The sequence below is a fragment of the Talpa occidentalis genome, unplaced genomic scaffold (assembly GCF_014898055.3).
Source record: "Talpa occidentalis isolate TD23 unplaced genomic scaffold, MPIMG_talOcc4v2.1 talOcc4.6, whole genome shotgun sequence".
Taxonomy (NCBI): domain Eukaryota; kingdom Metazoa; phylum Chordata; class Mammalia; order Eulipotyphla; family Talpidae; genus Talpa; species Talpa occidentalis.
Window position 1 is genome coordinate 27,290,148 of NW_023604972.1, and position 14,410 is coordinate 27,304,557.

Here is a 14,410-nt window from a genome sequence, read left to right on the forward strand (position 1 = left end):
CATCCATGAGGAAGACATTATTGCTAAGTTCCATGAAGCTCTCTGAGAAATTTATCAGTGCTACATACTACTGACCTTACCCTAAACCCATTTGCTTGCAGGCCAGCTGACTCAATGTATCCTGCCAGCCATCTGCACACACAGGGTGTTCCCTGGCAAATCTGTGAGCGGTCAGGAGTGAAGAGTTCACATTTTTAGAGAGGGTCACTGAGGAAAAAAAAAAGGGAAAACTCTAATTTAAAAATTTAAAACATTTCTCTCCATGAAACCAAATGATAACTTTACAGGACTTTGCTTCCCTTGCATGCATTTGTTTTCATTTATTTTAGCTTACTGTCTGGTGGGTACCTACTCTGGGTGAATCACTGCTCTCAGCGTGGTGAAGGACCAAAAAACATGACTTAGAAATGTTCTCTTCCCTTAAGGAACCATACACTCTAGTGAAACAGACAGGCTGTTGATTACAAGTTACAAGATACCCAAAGACAGGGTGCAGACCCATAAGTTAAACCCAAATTTTTGCAATATTATGAAGAGCTAGCTGTAATCACATGCAGATCTTTTCAAGAAAGCATAGGAGAGTACAAGTGTTGATGGTGACATTAATTCAGGGTGAAGTTGGAACATGCACTCATTCATATTTTCTAAAAGATAATTCTTTGTATTTAATAAGCCACAGATCATTTGTGAAACATTATGTACTTAATTGCAACACCACATGTGAAAATCATGGCTTGGCCAGGTGAGACAAAGGACAGAAACAAATGCAGAGAAAATGGGAGGAGTGATGAGTGTAGGATGAAAGAATGAAGAATTGCACTCAAGATTCCAAACTGCCACATGGAACTACTGGTAGAAGATGCCTCTAAGTCTGCTAAGTGAATCACTGGCAGGACTTAGTCCTGTCCTGTCCTTGTAAGAGAGGAGATAGTTACAAGTCCCATTTGGATCTGGAGCACGAGTACAGGGAAGATAGAAGGATCACATTAATATCCTATTCTAGGAGGTGTCAGTGATACAAGAAAGGCAGAATATTGATAACTGTTGAAGCTGGGTGATAGTGAAAGGTTTAGCAATTCTATTTTAGCAGGTATATGGTCATAACACTACAAACTCACGTTTTTACATATAATATAGAAATTTCAAATTCAGTAGTAACTTGGAGATGTCCTATGAGTTGAAAATAGCATATCTGAATCACCACTGTTAGCTTTTACAATAGTGAAGCAAAACAGATGAACTTGGTTAGTAAAATCCATGAAATCACTTAAGACGCATCTAGCCCACAGGTGTTAGAGTATGCAAGAGACAGCAAAAACAAGCGCTTAGTGGGCCTCCCTGGTGGCGCAGTGGGTTGAGCACCACACTGTGAAGCTGTGCACAGCCTCTGCCGTGCAGGTTCGATCCCAGCCTGCCGGCCAAAATCCCACATGGTACGGCAGACCTCTACTGTCTCGCCTGTTGCTCCCCCTCAGCAGTGTATTGCTGTCATCTACCTGTTCTGCTCCCTGCTCTATTTCTGGTGAATCCTCTCACTCTTCGCAACTCTGGCCTGTACACCAGCTCATGTATAAAAATAAATAAATCTTTTAAAAAAAAAAAAAAACAAGTGCTTACCACAGTCCCATTCATCTGAACTATCCAAGCAGTCAGCATTGCCGTCACACCACTGATCACGTGACACACACTCGTGGTTTGTGCATTCTACTTCATCATCTTGGCAAAATGCTGGTATGGGGAACAAGAAGGCAGATGATAGAAACATTTTAGAAATAAATATGATTACCACTCATGTGCACTTATCATTTGCCAGTAGGAGCATGGAAGGAAAAATTTGTAGTCACAAAGGCCTCCAAATCAGGCATCTAGAAAGAATAATTAAATTGATAAAATGTCACTTCACAGATGTCAATCCCTATAAATCAAAAGCATTTAAGCAAAACTATTATCTGCAAGTGACTAGATTTTCAAGTCAAGTTCTAAAAAAAGGAATGAAAAGTGGGGTGCCCAGAGCAGCAAAAATTCCAAAGATTATAGAAGAAACTTAAAATCATAAGTGTGGCATGAGCAGACTTAAAATCATAAGTGTGGCATGGGAGTGAGCAGACTGCAGTCACCTTAGCATGAAAACAAGCTCTGCCTACATGGACAGAAAAGGTTGTGGGTTTTTTTTCTTAATACCTACTATTAAATGACTCTGAGACATGTACTAAACCTCCTTTAGGGTTGAAAAAAATCATAGTGAAACCCCTTGACAGCTATCCTAGCAACTGTTTCCTTTTCCCTCCTCTTTCAAGGAACCTTATTTTGCTCACTATGGCCCCATTCATGTTCAGATCCAGAGGAAGAGCCTCTTTAGTTTAAGAGGGATATGACTTTTTTTTGACTACAAAGATTTATTTTCCAAGTGTTATTAGTCCAGGAGTAAATATGCAATCCAAGAGTAAAATACATGGTTTTGTAGGCTGTGCTTTGCAATATAGTTTCTGTCCAAACCCTGCAAAAGGACATATGTGCCAGCCCAGGACAGGGGGAAATGGAATCATTTTCCAATTGGTTCTTCCCAAGGGGTCCTTTTTACAATTCAGCTGTTTAGGTGGTGTTTTTCTAATCTACCCAAAGGCTCCTGACAACAGGTTGGACCTCTGCTGGTCAATCTGAGTCAATCCATAATTGATATTCCAGAGAGGAGGGCAAGCTTCTTGCTCCTTCTAACAGGATATGATGCGGGAAAGAGGTGGTGGCCACCTCTGCCACTGTGGGAACCAGCCTAAAGTCAAACCCAACTGAAGGGATCACATGGGAGATGCTGAACTCAAGATTCCCTTCTACCCTTCTGGCCTGCAGTCCGAGCCCAGAGGGGGAGCGGGAACCCACCGTTGGGGCAGACCAGGCACGCAGGGAGTGCGTACCGCATCGCCATTTTAGAACAGGGACATTTCTTCAGTAAAGACTGCTTGAAACTGGCAGAAGGCTCCTGGAGGAGCCAGAGGTGAGCTGGGAAGTTCGCCCATGCCAGGCCCCTTCAGGCCTGCAGTCCAAGCCCAGACGGGGAGCGGGAACCCACCACTGGGGCAGACCGGGCATGCAGAGGAGTGCAAACCCACAGTGCCTTTTTAGAACAGGGTCCTTTCTTCAGTAAAGCCTGCTTGAAACCTGCAGATGGCTCCTGGAAGAGGCAGAGGTGAGCTGGGAAATTCGCCCAAGATGCCAGCCAGAACCAGCAACACAGTGTACCAATGCATATGGCAAATTAGAAAACAGACAGTAGGGAGTAGAAAAACCACATGCAACCCAGCAACTCCTCAGAAAAAAAGCACACCACAAAAAGAAAACCACCCCCCAGATTGCAACGACAGTAACTTGGAAGACCTTCTGCGCCTTCCAGAAAGAGAATTTAAAATTGCCATGATTAAAAAACTGACAGAAGTCATAAAGGAAAACAATGATAAGGGAAAAATAATCAACGATCAGAAGAATGAAATTGAGTCCCTAAAGAGGGAAGTAAAAGAAATGAAGGAGATCAAAGAATTAATAGAGGCACTAAAGAACTCTGGGAAAAGCAATGAAAGCAGAATAGATGAAATGGAAGAACGAATAAGTAATCTTGAAGACACAGAAATAAAAAGAACCAAAACAGAAAAGGAAAGAGAAGTATGAAGGAAAAAGACCGAAGAAAGACTTCGGGAACTATCTGACTACATGAGGAAAGGAAATATAAGAGTTATAGGAATCCCAGAAGGAGAGGAGAGAGATGTAGGAACAGAGAAAATATTCAAGGAGATAATTAAAGAGAACTTCCCAAATGCGAAGAAGGAGCTGAAAATTGATATACAAGAAGCAAGAAGAACACCAAACTTCCACAATGAAAGGAAAAATACAGCAAGACACATAATTTTTTCCAGGACAAGGAAAAAAAATTAATGAATCTGACAAGAGGGAAGACACAGATAACATTCAAAGGAAAACCAATCAGGCTGACATCAGACTTCTCCAAAGAAACACTACAGGCAAGGAGAGAGTGGAGGGACATAGTCAACAACTCTAAGAAAACAATGCCAACCAAGAATACTCTATCCTGCAAAGCTCTCCTTCCTCTATGAAGAAAGAATAAGGACCTTGCCAGACAAAAGAAGCTCTGGAATTTCATTACGACTAAACCCCCACTCTAAAAAATAGTACAAGGGGTCCTAAAGCCAGAACCTCAGAGGGACGAATAACAAAGAAAGAAGGCCAAAAAAAAAAGTTATTAAAAGAATAAATAAATAAAATCAAAGGAAAGACAAACACAATGGCAAATACAGATGCTAACATTTCAATATTAACTTTAAATGTAAATGGACTAAACTCTTCAATAAAAAGACACAGAGTCGTAGGCTGGATTAAGAAACAAAACCCAACCTTTTGCTGTCTCCAGGAAACATATTTAGTTATAAAAGGTAAAAATAGACTCAAAGTTAAAGGATGGAAAACAATCCTACAAGCAAATGGACCAAAAAAGAAAGCAGGAACAGCTATACTTACATCAGATAAAACAGATTTCAAACTCAAAAAGATGAAAAGAGACCCCAATGGTCACTACATTATGATCAAGGGGACAATACTTCAAGAAGAAATAACACTCATTATCATATATTCACCAAATGAAGGAGCACCAAAATATATCAGACAACTATTGTCATCTCTGAAAACAGACATCAGAGAAAACACATACGTAGTGGGAGACTTCAACACACCACTATCAACAATGGATACATCAACAAGACAAAAAATAAGTAAAGACACTAAAGCTCTAAATAAGGATCTAGAGCGCTTGGGCTTAACAGACATCTATAGAACACTAAACCCAAAAAAATCTGAGTACACATTTTTCTCAAGCGCACACAGATCATTCTCCAGGATCGATCACATACTGGGACACAAGACAAACATCAACAGATACACCAAGATTGAAATTATACCAACCAACTTTTCTGACCATGAAGGCATCAAACTAGAAATAAACCGTAAAAAGAAAGCAAGGAACTCTCCTACCTCATGGAGATTGAAAACCACACTTCTGGAAGACCACTGGACTAATGAGGAGATCAAAGAAGAAATTAAAAAATTCTTTGAATTGAATGACAAGGATGATACCAATTTCCTATGTATGGGATGCAGCAAAAGCAGTAATAAGAGGAAAATATATAGCAATAGAGGCTCACATCAAGAAACAAGAAAGAACTCAAAGAAACAACCTAATCTCGAAGCTCAAAGATCTAGAAAAAGGACAACAAAAAATCCCCAAAACCAGTAGAAGAAAAATAATAAAAACCAAAGCAGAAATAAATGAAATCGAAACTGAAAAAACAATCCAAAAGATCAATGAAACCAAGAGCTGTTTCTTAGAAAAAATAAATAAAATAGACAAACCCCTAGCCAGGCTCACAAAGAAAAAAAGGGAGAAAGCACAAATAAACAGGATCACAAATGAAAGAGGAGAAATCACAATGGACACAGTAGAAATCAGAAGAATAATCAGGGCCTCCCTGGTGGCGCAGCAGTTGAGCACTGGGTTGCGAAGCTGCCCACGGCCTCTGCAGTGCTGGTTCGATCCCCAGTTGCTCCCCTGCCACTGGAGGAGGGTCCCACATGGCGCGCAGACCTCTCCTGCTGCCCGCTGCTGCCCTCAGCAGTGTACTTTGGTCCTTCTGCCTGCTCTGCTCCCTGCTCTGGCTCTGGTGAATTCTCTCACCCTCCTGCGCTTCTGACTGTACCCAGTGCATGTATAAACAAAACAAACAAATAAATAAAACATGCCTCTATTAAAAAAAAAAAGAATAATCAGTAACTACTATGAACAGTTATATGGAAACAAGTTCAACAATCTAGAGGAGATGGACAAATTCCTACAACTCTACAATCACCCAAAGCTAGATAAAGAAGAAATAGAACATCTAAACAGACCAATTACAAGCAGCGAAATTGAAATGGTAATCAAAAACCTCCCCAAAACAAAAGCCCAGGACCTGATGGATTTACAAATGAATTCTACCAAACATTCAGAGACGAATTAGTGCCTATCCTTCACAAACTCTTCCAAAAAATTGAAAAGGAAGGGATAATACCAAACACATTCTATAAATCCAGCATTACACTAATACCAAAACCGAACAAGGACAACACAAAAAAAGAAAACTACAGGCCAATCTCCCTAATGAACACTGATGATGCAAAAATCCTCAATAAAATTCTAGCTATCAGAATCCAACAATGTATCTATAAGATAATTTACCACGACCAAGTAGGATTCATTCCAGGGACACAAGGATGGTTCAACATCCGAAAATCAATGAACGTTATCCAACACATCAACAAAAAGAAATATAAAAACCATATCAATAGATGCTGAGAAAGCTTTCGACAAAGTGCAACACCCATTCATGATAAAAGCCCTTGAAATTCTTGGGATACAAGGAACATACCTCAACATCATAAAGGCCATCTATGACAAGCCAACAGCCAGTATCATTCTCAATGGTAAAAAGCTGAAAGCAATTCCTTTAAGATCTGGAACAAGACAAGGATGTCCACTCTCACCACTGCTTTTCAATATAATACTGGAAGTCCTAGCCAGAGCAATAAGACAAGAGAAAGACATCCAAGGAATCCAAATAGGAAAAGAAGAAGTCAAACTATCACTATTTGCAGATGATATGATAATATACATAGAGAATCCCAAAAACTCCACAGAAAAACTAATTCAACTCATCAATCAATTCAGTAAAGTGGCAGGATACAAAATCAACACGCAAAAGTCAGTAGCCTTCCTATACACAAACAATAAATCTGAAGAAGAAGAAATCAAAAAAACCATCCCTTTTATTATCGAAACAAAAAAAATCAAATATTTGGGAATAAATCTAACAAAAGTGGTAAAGGACCTATACAAAGAAAACTATAAAACACTGTTAAAAGAAATAGAAGAAGACACAAAGAAATGGAAAGACATCTCCTGCTCATGGATTGGAAGAATAAACATTATTAAAATGGCCATCCTACCAAAAGCAATATACAGATTCAATGCTATTCCAATCAAAATTTCAATGTCATTCTTCAAAGAAATAGAACAATTATTGATGAAATTCATATGGAATCACCAAAAACCCCGAATAGCCAAAGCTCTACTGAAAAAAAAAAGAAGGAAATGGAGGCATTACACTCTCAGACTTCAAACTATACTACAAAGCCATAATCATCAAAACTGCATGGTATTGGAACAAGAACAGACATACAGACCAATGGAATCGAATAGAAAATCCAGAAATAAACCCACATATTTATGGTCAACTAATCTTTGACAAAGGAGCAAAGACTATGCAATGGAGCAAAGAAAGTTTGTTCAATAAATGGTGCTGGGAAAACTGGGTCGCTACATGCAAAAGAATGAAGCTTGACCACTACCTCACACCATACACAAAAATCAACTCAAAATGGATTAAAGAACTAGACATAAGACCTGAAACCATAAAATACATAGAAGGAAATATAGGGGAAATACTACATGATATGCACATCAAAGACATCTTTACAGACACATCACCCAAAGCAGTGATAGTGAAGGCAAAGATAAACAGCTGGGACTACATCAAATTAAAGAGCTTCTGCACAGCAAAAGAGACAATAAGTAAAACAAAGAGAAACCCCATCGACTGGGAGAACATTTTTGCACACAACACTAATGATAAAGGACTGATCACAAAAATCTACAAAGAGCTGATGAGATTCAACAAAGAAAATAATCCAGTCAAAATGGGCAGAAGAGCTAAAAAGAAACTTCTCTGAAGAGGAAATGCAAATGGCCAACAGGCATATGAAAAAATGTTCAACATCACTTGTAATCAGGGAAATGCAAATCAAAACTACCATGAGATGCTCAGCGAAATAAGCCAAAAAGAAAAAGAAAAATACCGGATGGTCTCACTCATAGCAGGAATCTAGAAAACTTAAATAAGGGACCAGGAAAATGAATAACTATAAGAAAGTGAAAATCAAAATCAACAAAAAACTATCAACCAGAGACACTTTTTGGGGGGTGGGGGGCGGGAGGGGAGGGATTGGGGTTAGAATGGGGCGTTTGCAATTGTATGGGGGAATATAAAAATAAAATTTATTATTTAAAAAAAAAATAAAAAAATAAAAGCCTTGAGGAGAAAAAAAAAAAAAACTACCATGAGATACCATCTTACACCAGTGAGAATGGCACATATTAAAAAAAACTAGCAACAACAAATGTTGGCGGGATTGTGGAGAAAAAGGAACTCTCCTGCGCTGTTGGTGGGAGTGCAAACTGGTCCAACCATTATGGAGAGCTGTGTGGAGATTTCTGGATCTACTAAACACAGAGCTTCCGTATGATCCAGCAATTCCACTCCTAGGTATTTACCCAAAGGACACAGAAACATCCATTCCAAAGAACACCTGCACCCCTATGTTTATAGCTGCACTGTTTACAATAGCTAAGCTTTGGAAACAACCCAAATGCCCAAAAATAGATGACTGGATCAAGAAGATGTGGTACATATACACCATGGAATATTACTCAGCATTGAAAAAAGATAAACACATGCAATTTGCAGCAACATGGATGGTGCTGGAAGGGATCATGCTCAGCGAAATAAGCCAGAAAGAAAAAGAAAAATACTGGATGGTCTCACTCATAGCAGAAATCCAGAAAACTTAAATAAGGGACCAGGAAAAAGAATAACTATAAGAAAAAATCAAAATCAACAAACAACTATGAACCAGAGACACTCTATGGAGGGTGTCTCTATGGAGGGGAGGGATTGGGGTCAAAATAAGGGGGTCGCAATTGTATGGGGAATATAAAAAGAAGAAAAAAAGAAAAAGAAAAAGAATCCCTTCTATACTTGACTTTTTCCATGATAAGTTATATGTGCTACAGACAATAATAAGATAATGTCCTCATTGTTTATGTGAGTTTGAATTGGATTCCACATTACCAGTAGGTAAAATAGAGATGAGAGGTGGAAGTGAGGGAGAGTGAGGAAGAGAAAGGTAATTTTTCTGATTCTAAAATTATTGGTCATTCATTTAGAAAAAGTGGAAAAGACATAAAAGCACAAAAACATAATAATCCCACCACTCAGGGATGACAATTGCAAATTTTTTATTATGAATTTCTAATCTTTCAAAACTCAGGACAATGGCACACAAAATACTTTAGATTTGTTTAATCACTAATGATATGGAATGAACCCAAGAGAAATTGTTCTTCTAATTTGATTTTCAATGTCTGCATATTAGTTCATTTTATGGTGTGTTTTATAGCCCCTAGTTTTGTATAGCTGGGATGTTTAAATTTTTCCCAATGTCCTCATGTGATAAATCTTGTGGATATATTTTACACAAGTTTGATTACCTTCTTGGCATACATTTTTGTAAGTGGTGTTTTCGTCAAAAGGTCTAAGCATATAAATAACTTTTGATATATATTTCTTGTGCTGAAAATAAGAGATAATTAAATGTTTAAAATAAAAATGGCCTCTTGACCAATTCATTCAGCACTCACAGCAGTTTTTTTCATCCAAGTCATCTGGGCAGTCTGGAAATCCATCACAAATGACTGTGTGCTTCAAACATTGTTTATTGGATGGACATTCCCAAAGATCTCTCTCTTTGCATCCTGGAGACAGAAGAAAAGGTCATTTATAATAGATGTGGACATGAAAATAATGATAAATTAGATCAAGCAATGTAGGAAAATTATAACATAAAGGAATGATTTATTTTTCCTTTCAGAGTTTTGACTCATGCATCCCATAAAATGTAATATTGAAAGTAGAAATACTCAGTAATCTCCATATTGCAGTATAAATAGGACAGCTCTCCTAAGACAAGATAAAAAGTGACATATGAGTAATGGCGGGTGGCGGGTGGGTGGGAATGAAAAAGCAAGTATACACTGACGTTTATGTTTAGCTGTTCCTTTTGCTTTCTGAGCCAATTCCCAACACATAGGAGTCATCTATAAAATGATGAGTTACACTTTAAGTAAATATGTCAAAACCTGGAGATGTAAATGCTTATCATCTTAAAATGTCATTTCAGTCAACAAATGGCAAAGTCATCTGTGTATTTACCAAAGGAGGCCCCTCCTATGCCAAAAAACTTACAAAATTAGCCTAAGAGCCAGGTACAAAAGATAATTCTTTTATAATGTAGTCAGAGAGCTTAGGATATAAAGTTTATTAATATGAAAAATGTACATAGTTTGCACAATAGCACAAACTGTAATTTGCCTACAAAACAGCAAGTACATGCAATGAACTTAATCTTAATCAATGCCATTTGAATCAAGCACAGTACATTTCAAAGCTCTGCTAAAACATGCCCAGAGTTAATGAGTTCTGATCTCTCCAGTTGGATCTACAGTCCTCATCAGCCAATGAGTATGAAGGAAGAGAGCATATGTATTCATTTTTGAACAGCAACTAGCACTAGGCATATGTGTATTTAAATGAAACTTAATTTCACGTGAGGAACAAAAAGCTTCTAAATTCTAGGAAAAGATAATTTAGTTTAAGGTGAGTGGAATGCAAAGCAGTTTCTTTTAAAATGCTACTTGTCCTCTGACCTAGTACAAATAGTCCAGAGAGATTTTGTAGATTAATTCAGATTCTTAGAAACCACTATCAGAAAAATACCTGGCTTTTTCAAAATTCTCATTGAAAACATTATCAAAATAAAACACTAGGGGCCTCCCCTGGTGGCGCAGTGGTTGAGCACTGGGTTGCGAAGCTGCCCACAGCCTCTGCAGTGCCGGTTCTATCCCTGGCCACTGGTGAGGGTCCCACATGGCGTGCAGACCTCTCCTGCCACCCGCTGCGCCCCTCCGCAGTGTACTTCATCAGTCTGCCTGTTCTGTTCCCCGCTCTGGCTCTGGTGAATTCTCTCACCCTCTGGTGCTTCTGACTGTACCTAGTGCTTGCATAAATAAATAAATAAATCCCTTAAAAAAAAAAAAAAAAAGGTTGTAAATTAAAAAAATAAAACACTAGGAGAAAAGTTTTTATTACACCTAAATTGGACTTAAGATATTTCACGATTTGAAATGTAGGTAATGAAGAATGAGAACCCTTCACTCGCTACATGTCTACAGTGGTCTTGGACCCAAGCATATGCATTCTAGGACTCATGCAGATATTATGTGGAGTTTTCAGCTAATAGAGGACATAACCATCATGTAGACTTTTCTGACAATAATAGTTCCTGGAATCTCTGGAGATATGAGAAGGAACTAGAGGTCTGTCCTCCACTGTCCAGCCTCTGCCAAATGGCACCATCTGCTCATTTTACCAGAAAGCAAAGGAAATCAAGAAATTGATCTCTACCTCCCCCTGAGTCACTTCTCACGTCACCAACCGCAGCACTTGCTCATAGATGATGAGACACAACAGAAGAGTCTTCCTGACTTTGCACAAGTTTCCCCTCCCAAGAGTATGGAGAACTTGGGCATGTGAAGTGATCAGATGAAAGGCCAAAAAAGCAGGTGTTCTGGGACACAGGCCTGCATCCTCCCTAACAGCAATCATGATAATAAGTGGTACCATCATCCACTATATATTGACATTCAAGATATTAGTTTCAATTCTTATAGTGCCACGATGCCAGTATTAAGATCCCCATTTTATAAGTGGGAAAACAGATTTAGAGAAAAAAAATTATTCCAAAGCACAGCCTGAAGGAGACAGATCTAGTTGGGATCCAGGTGCAAGTCCTCTCTTGCAGGCCTCTGGGAAGTGAAACTATGCAGCATGTGTGAGGCACAGCTTCAAGTCAGACACCTGGGTTGAATCCTAGCTTCAATCTCGTTAGCTGTGTGACCTTGGCTAAGTTACATAACTTCTCTGAACCTCAATTTCCATATCTACAAAGCAGTAACTAATGCCGCTACCTAGAATTGCTATAAAGATTAAATGGGAAGCCAGGAAGTATGACTGCAGAAAAGAGGCTACTAGAAGTGGGAAGGAGAGTGAGGTGGAACAAAGCAGGGAGTTATTGGTCTTTGTTAAAGGACTGTGGGTGCTTTGGTGGGTGGGTATGGTGCGGTGACATGCATCTGAGATGTGAACCTATTCCACTGAATCATTTAGTATTGTAAACCAATTGTTGTTACCCCAGTTAAAAAAATAAAGATTAAATGAGTCCTCTACAAGCATTAATTTACTCTTCCGTATCATCTGTTTCCTAACAGAAGTTTGCATGGTCTAATACCTCCTTTGCGGAGTTACAGTGAGCATAAAAGAAGTAGGATGAAAAGGTTAAGACATTAGTCTCATGAAGATAGAATTATCATTTTGTAAAGAAATCACGCTTTCTTTAAAGTGACATTTTTGAGGTCATTCTGTTTTAAATGCATGCACTAGAAGGAAGAGGGCATGACTCCATTAAACATTAAAAGCAGGTGTAGATGGAATGGGATATTTTATGCAGCTTTAGGTTATGAAACCAAATAATCATGGTGTCAGAATAACCACCCAGCACAGAGATAATGACAAGGTCCATGCATTGAGACCACAGCGTTGCTAATGTGACCAATTTGTCCCAGTTTCCCTGGAATTTTCCAGATATGACCACTAAAAGTGCCTGGTTGAAAGAAAGAAAGCCTCTAGGGCTGGGTTGGCTTGGAGAAAGGTAACGACCTCTTTCTTGATTTCCCTTGCTTTCTGGTAAAAAAAAATAGAAGGTGCCATTTGGCATCCCCCTAAGTGTGGGAAGCATTCTCTAGGTTCTTCAATTACTATAGTTCTCATTTTCCAAAACTTCTGTAAAGCAGGCTTTACTGTTTGTAGTGTCAGCAAGGCACTGAAAGGGTTTTCTATGAGCCGGGCAGATGGGAAAAGGAGGAGTCCTGGAGTCCTTGGTGGCTTTTCCATGCTTTTAATGATCTTTCTACAGCATTTGTAGTGAGGCAACCAGGTGCAGGGCAGGCAGGGAGGCCTGGGGGCCGGGAGACTGGCAGGCCTCCCAGGCCCCTGCCAGTCTTTACTCTTTCTGGGCTCTCTGGTGCTCTCTCGTGGTCTCTTTGCTGGTCTCTACTGCTCTCTGCCGCACAGTCCTCTGCTGCCACACTCTGTTCTCCGTTCTGTTCTTTTCTGCTCTGCTGCCACCACCCTTATTTATATATGCTAGGTCTCTGGGCTCAGGTGTGCCCACTCACGAATGCCCACACCCTATTCCAGGTGCTGCCATCAGGCACACGTGTAAGACCACAGATTTCAATCATTGATGCTAAAGGCGGGAGGGCAGAAAAACCTGATCACTTCCATTTACCTTACACTGTTAAGAGGTTTCTTCCAAACGGGAAAACCTTAGTTCTTATATATTATCATTATAGGTAAAGATAGCAAAACACCTTAAGCAGATCCTTCTTGTACTTACTGTAAGAATCTCCTGGTTAAGCAAAAAGAGAGTAAGATCATTACAAATAATACATATCTTCAGGGAGGAATTGGTCACAACAGGAAAGTGGTGAAGAGATTCTGGGCCCTTGGAGCTAGCACAGGTTGGGATGGTGTGGACCAGTGTCTGTTCCAAAAAGTGGCCATGGATGTGACCTTAAGGTGGGTCACAGGAGCTGCAGCAGTGAAGTTATGGTCCAGCAGGTGTGAATGTCCCTCCAGAGTATGCAACCCAGGTGACAGAGCCCCAGTCTCAAAGAATAGTCATGGGGCGCTGTGCCCTAGCACAAGTCTGGAATCTCCCTCTTTATCTAGAAAGTCTCAACAGTCTCCTGATGCTGAGTCTCCCCTTCTGAGGGGCACCCTCCTCATGTTATATTCTTCAACATATTCTGGTTTAATACCCTACAAAGGGGCAGGATGCAGAAATGGGAAAGGCTCTAACCTGCAGGCAGGTACCCCTCAATGGTTGTGATCCTGGAAGAGGGGACATTGACCATGTTTGCACATGACATGACAGCCTGTTCCCTTCAGTTATAAATAAGACATTACTCTGTCCCAGATAAGACCAAGGCAGACAAGACTCCTCCCCTCATGGGAGATCCTTGGGGTCTCCTTTGAGGGGAATTGCTCCCTGGATTTCCTAGCACTAGGTTCTTGATTACTGCCTTCTGTGGACTGAATAAGGCATGCTCTGAGTATTCCAAGAAATGATGGGTAATGTATTCTCTCCATTTTACAGGTAAGGGAACAGAACTAAAGAAGTTAAGTGAATGGCCAATAGTCACACAGCATCTAGGTGTTTATCAGGATTTAAATCCAAATCCAGGTCTACACAGAGACTGACCAAGACACCATGTAAGGTAGTGAAACAGTTAACTAAGCAGCAAAATGTCTAAAGGAAAGGGGAACATCTCTCCCTTAATATGGAAAAATTATACTCTATT

At 39.6% G+C, this 14,410-nt stretch overlaps 1 protein-coding gene across 2 annotated transcripts in view; it reads right to left on the reverse strand.

Moving 5' to 3' along the window:
• Nucleotides 1-14,410, reverse strand: part of CORIN (corin, serine peptidase) — a 179,849-nt gene that overhangs the window by 28,927 nt on the left and 136,512 nt on the right. For both annotated transcript variants that reach the window (XM_054687979.1, XM_037530071.2), the window contains 3 exons: nucleotides 9,572-9,685; nucleotides 1,618-1,728; nucleotides 81-207 (listed from right to left, as the gene is read on the reverse strand). In XM_054687979.1, the coding sequence (XP_054543954.1) occupies nucleotides 81-207; nucleotides 1,618-1,728; nucleotides 9,572-9,685 (352 nt within the window). The remainder of the gene's footprint in view (nucleotides 1-80; nucleotides 208-1,617; nucleotides 1,729-9,571; nucleotides 9,686-14,410) is intronic.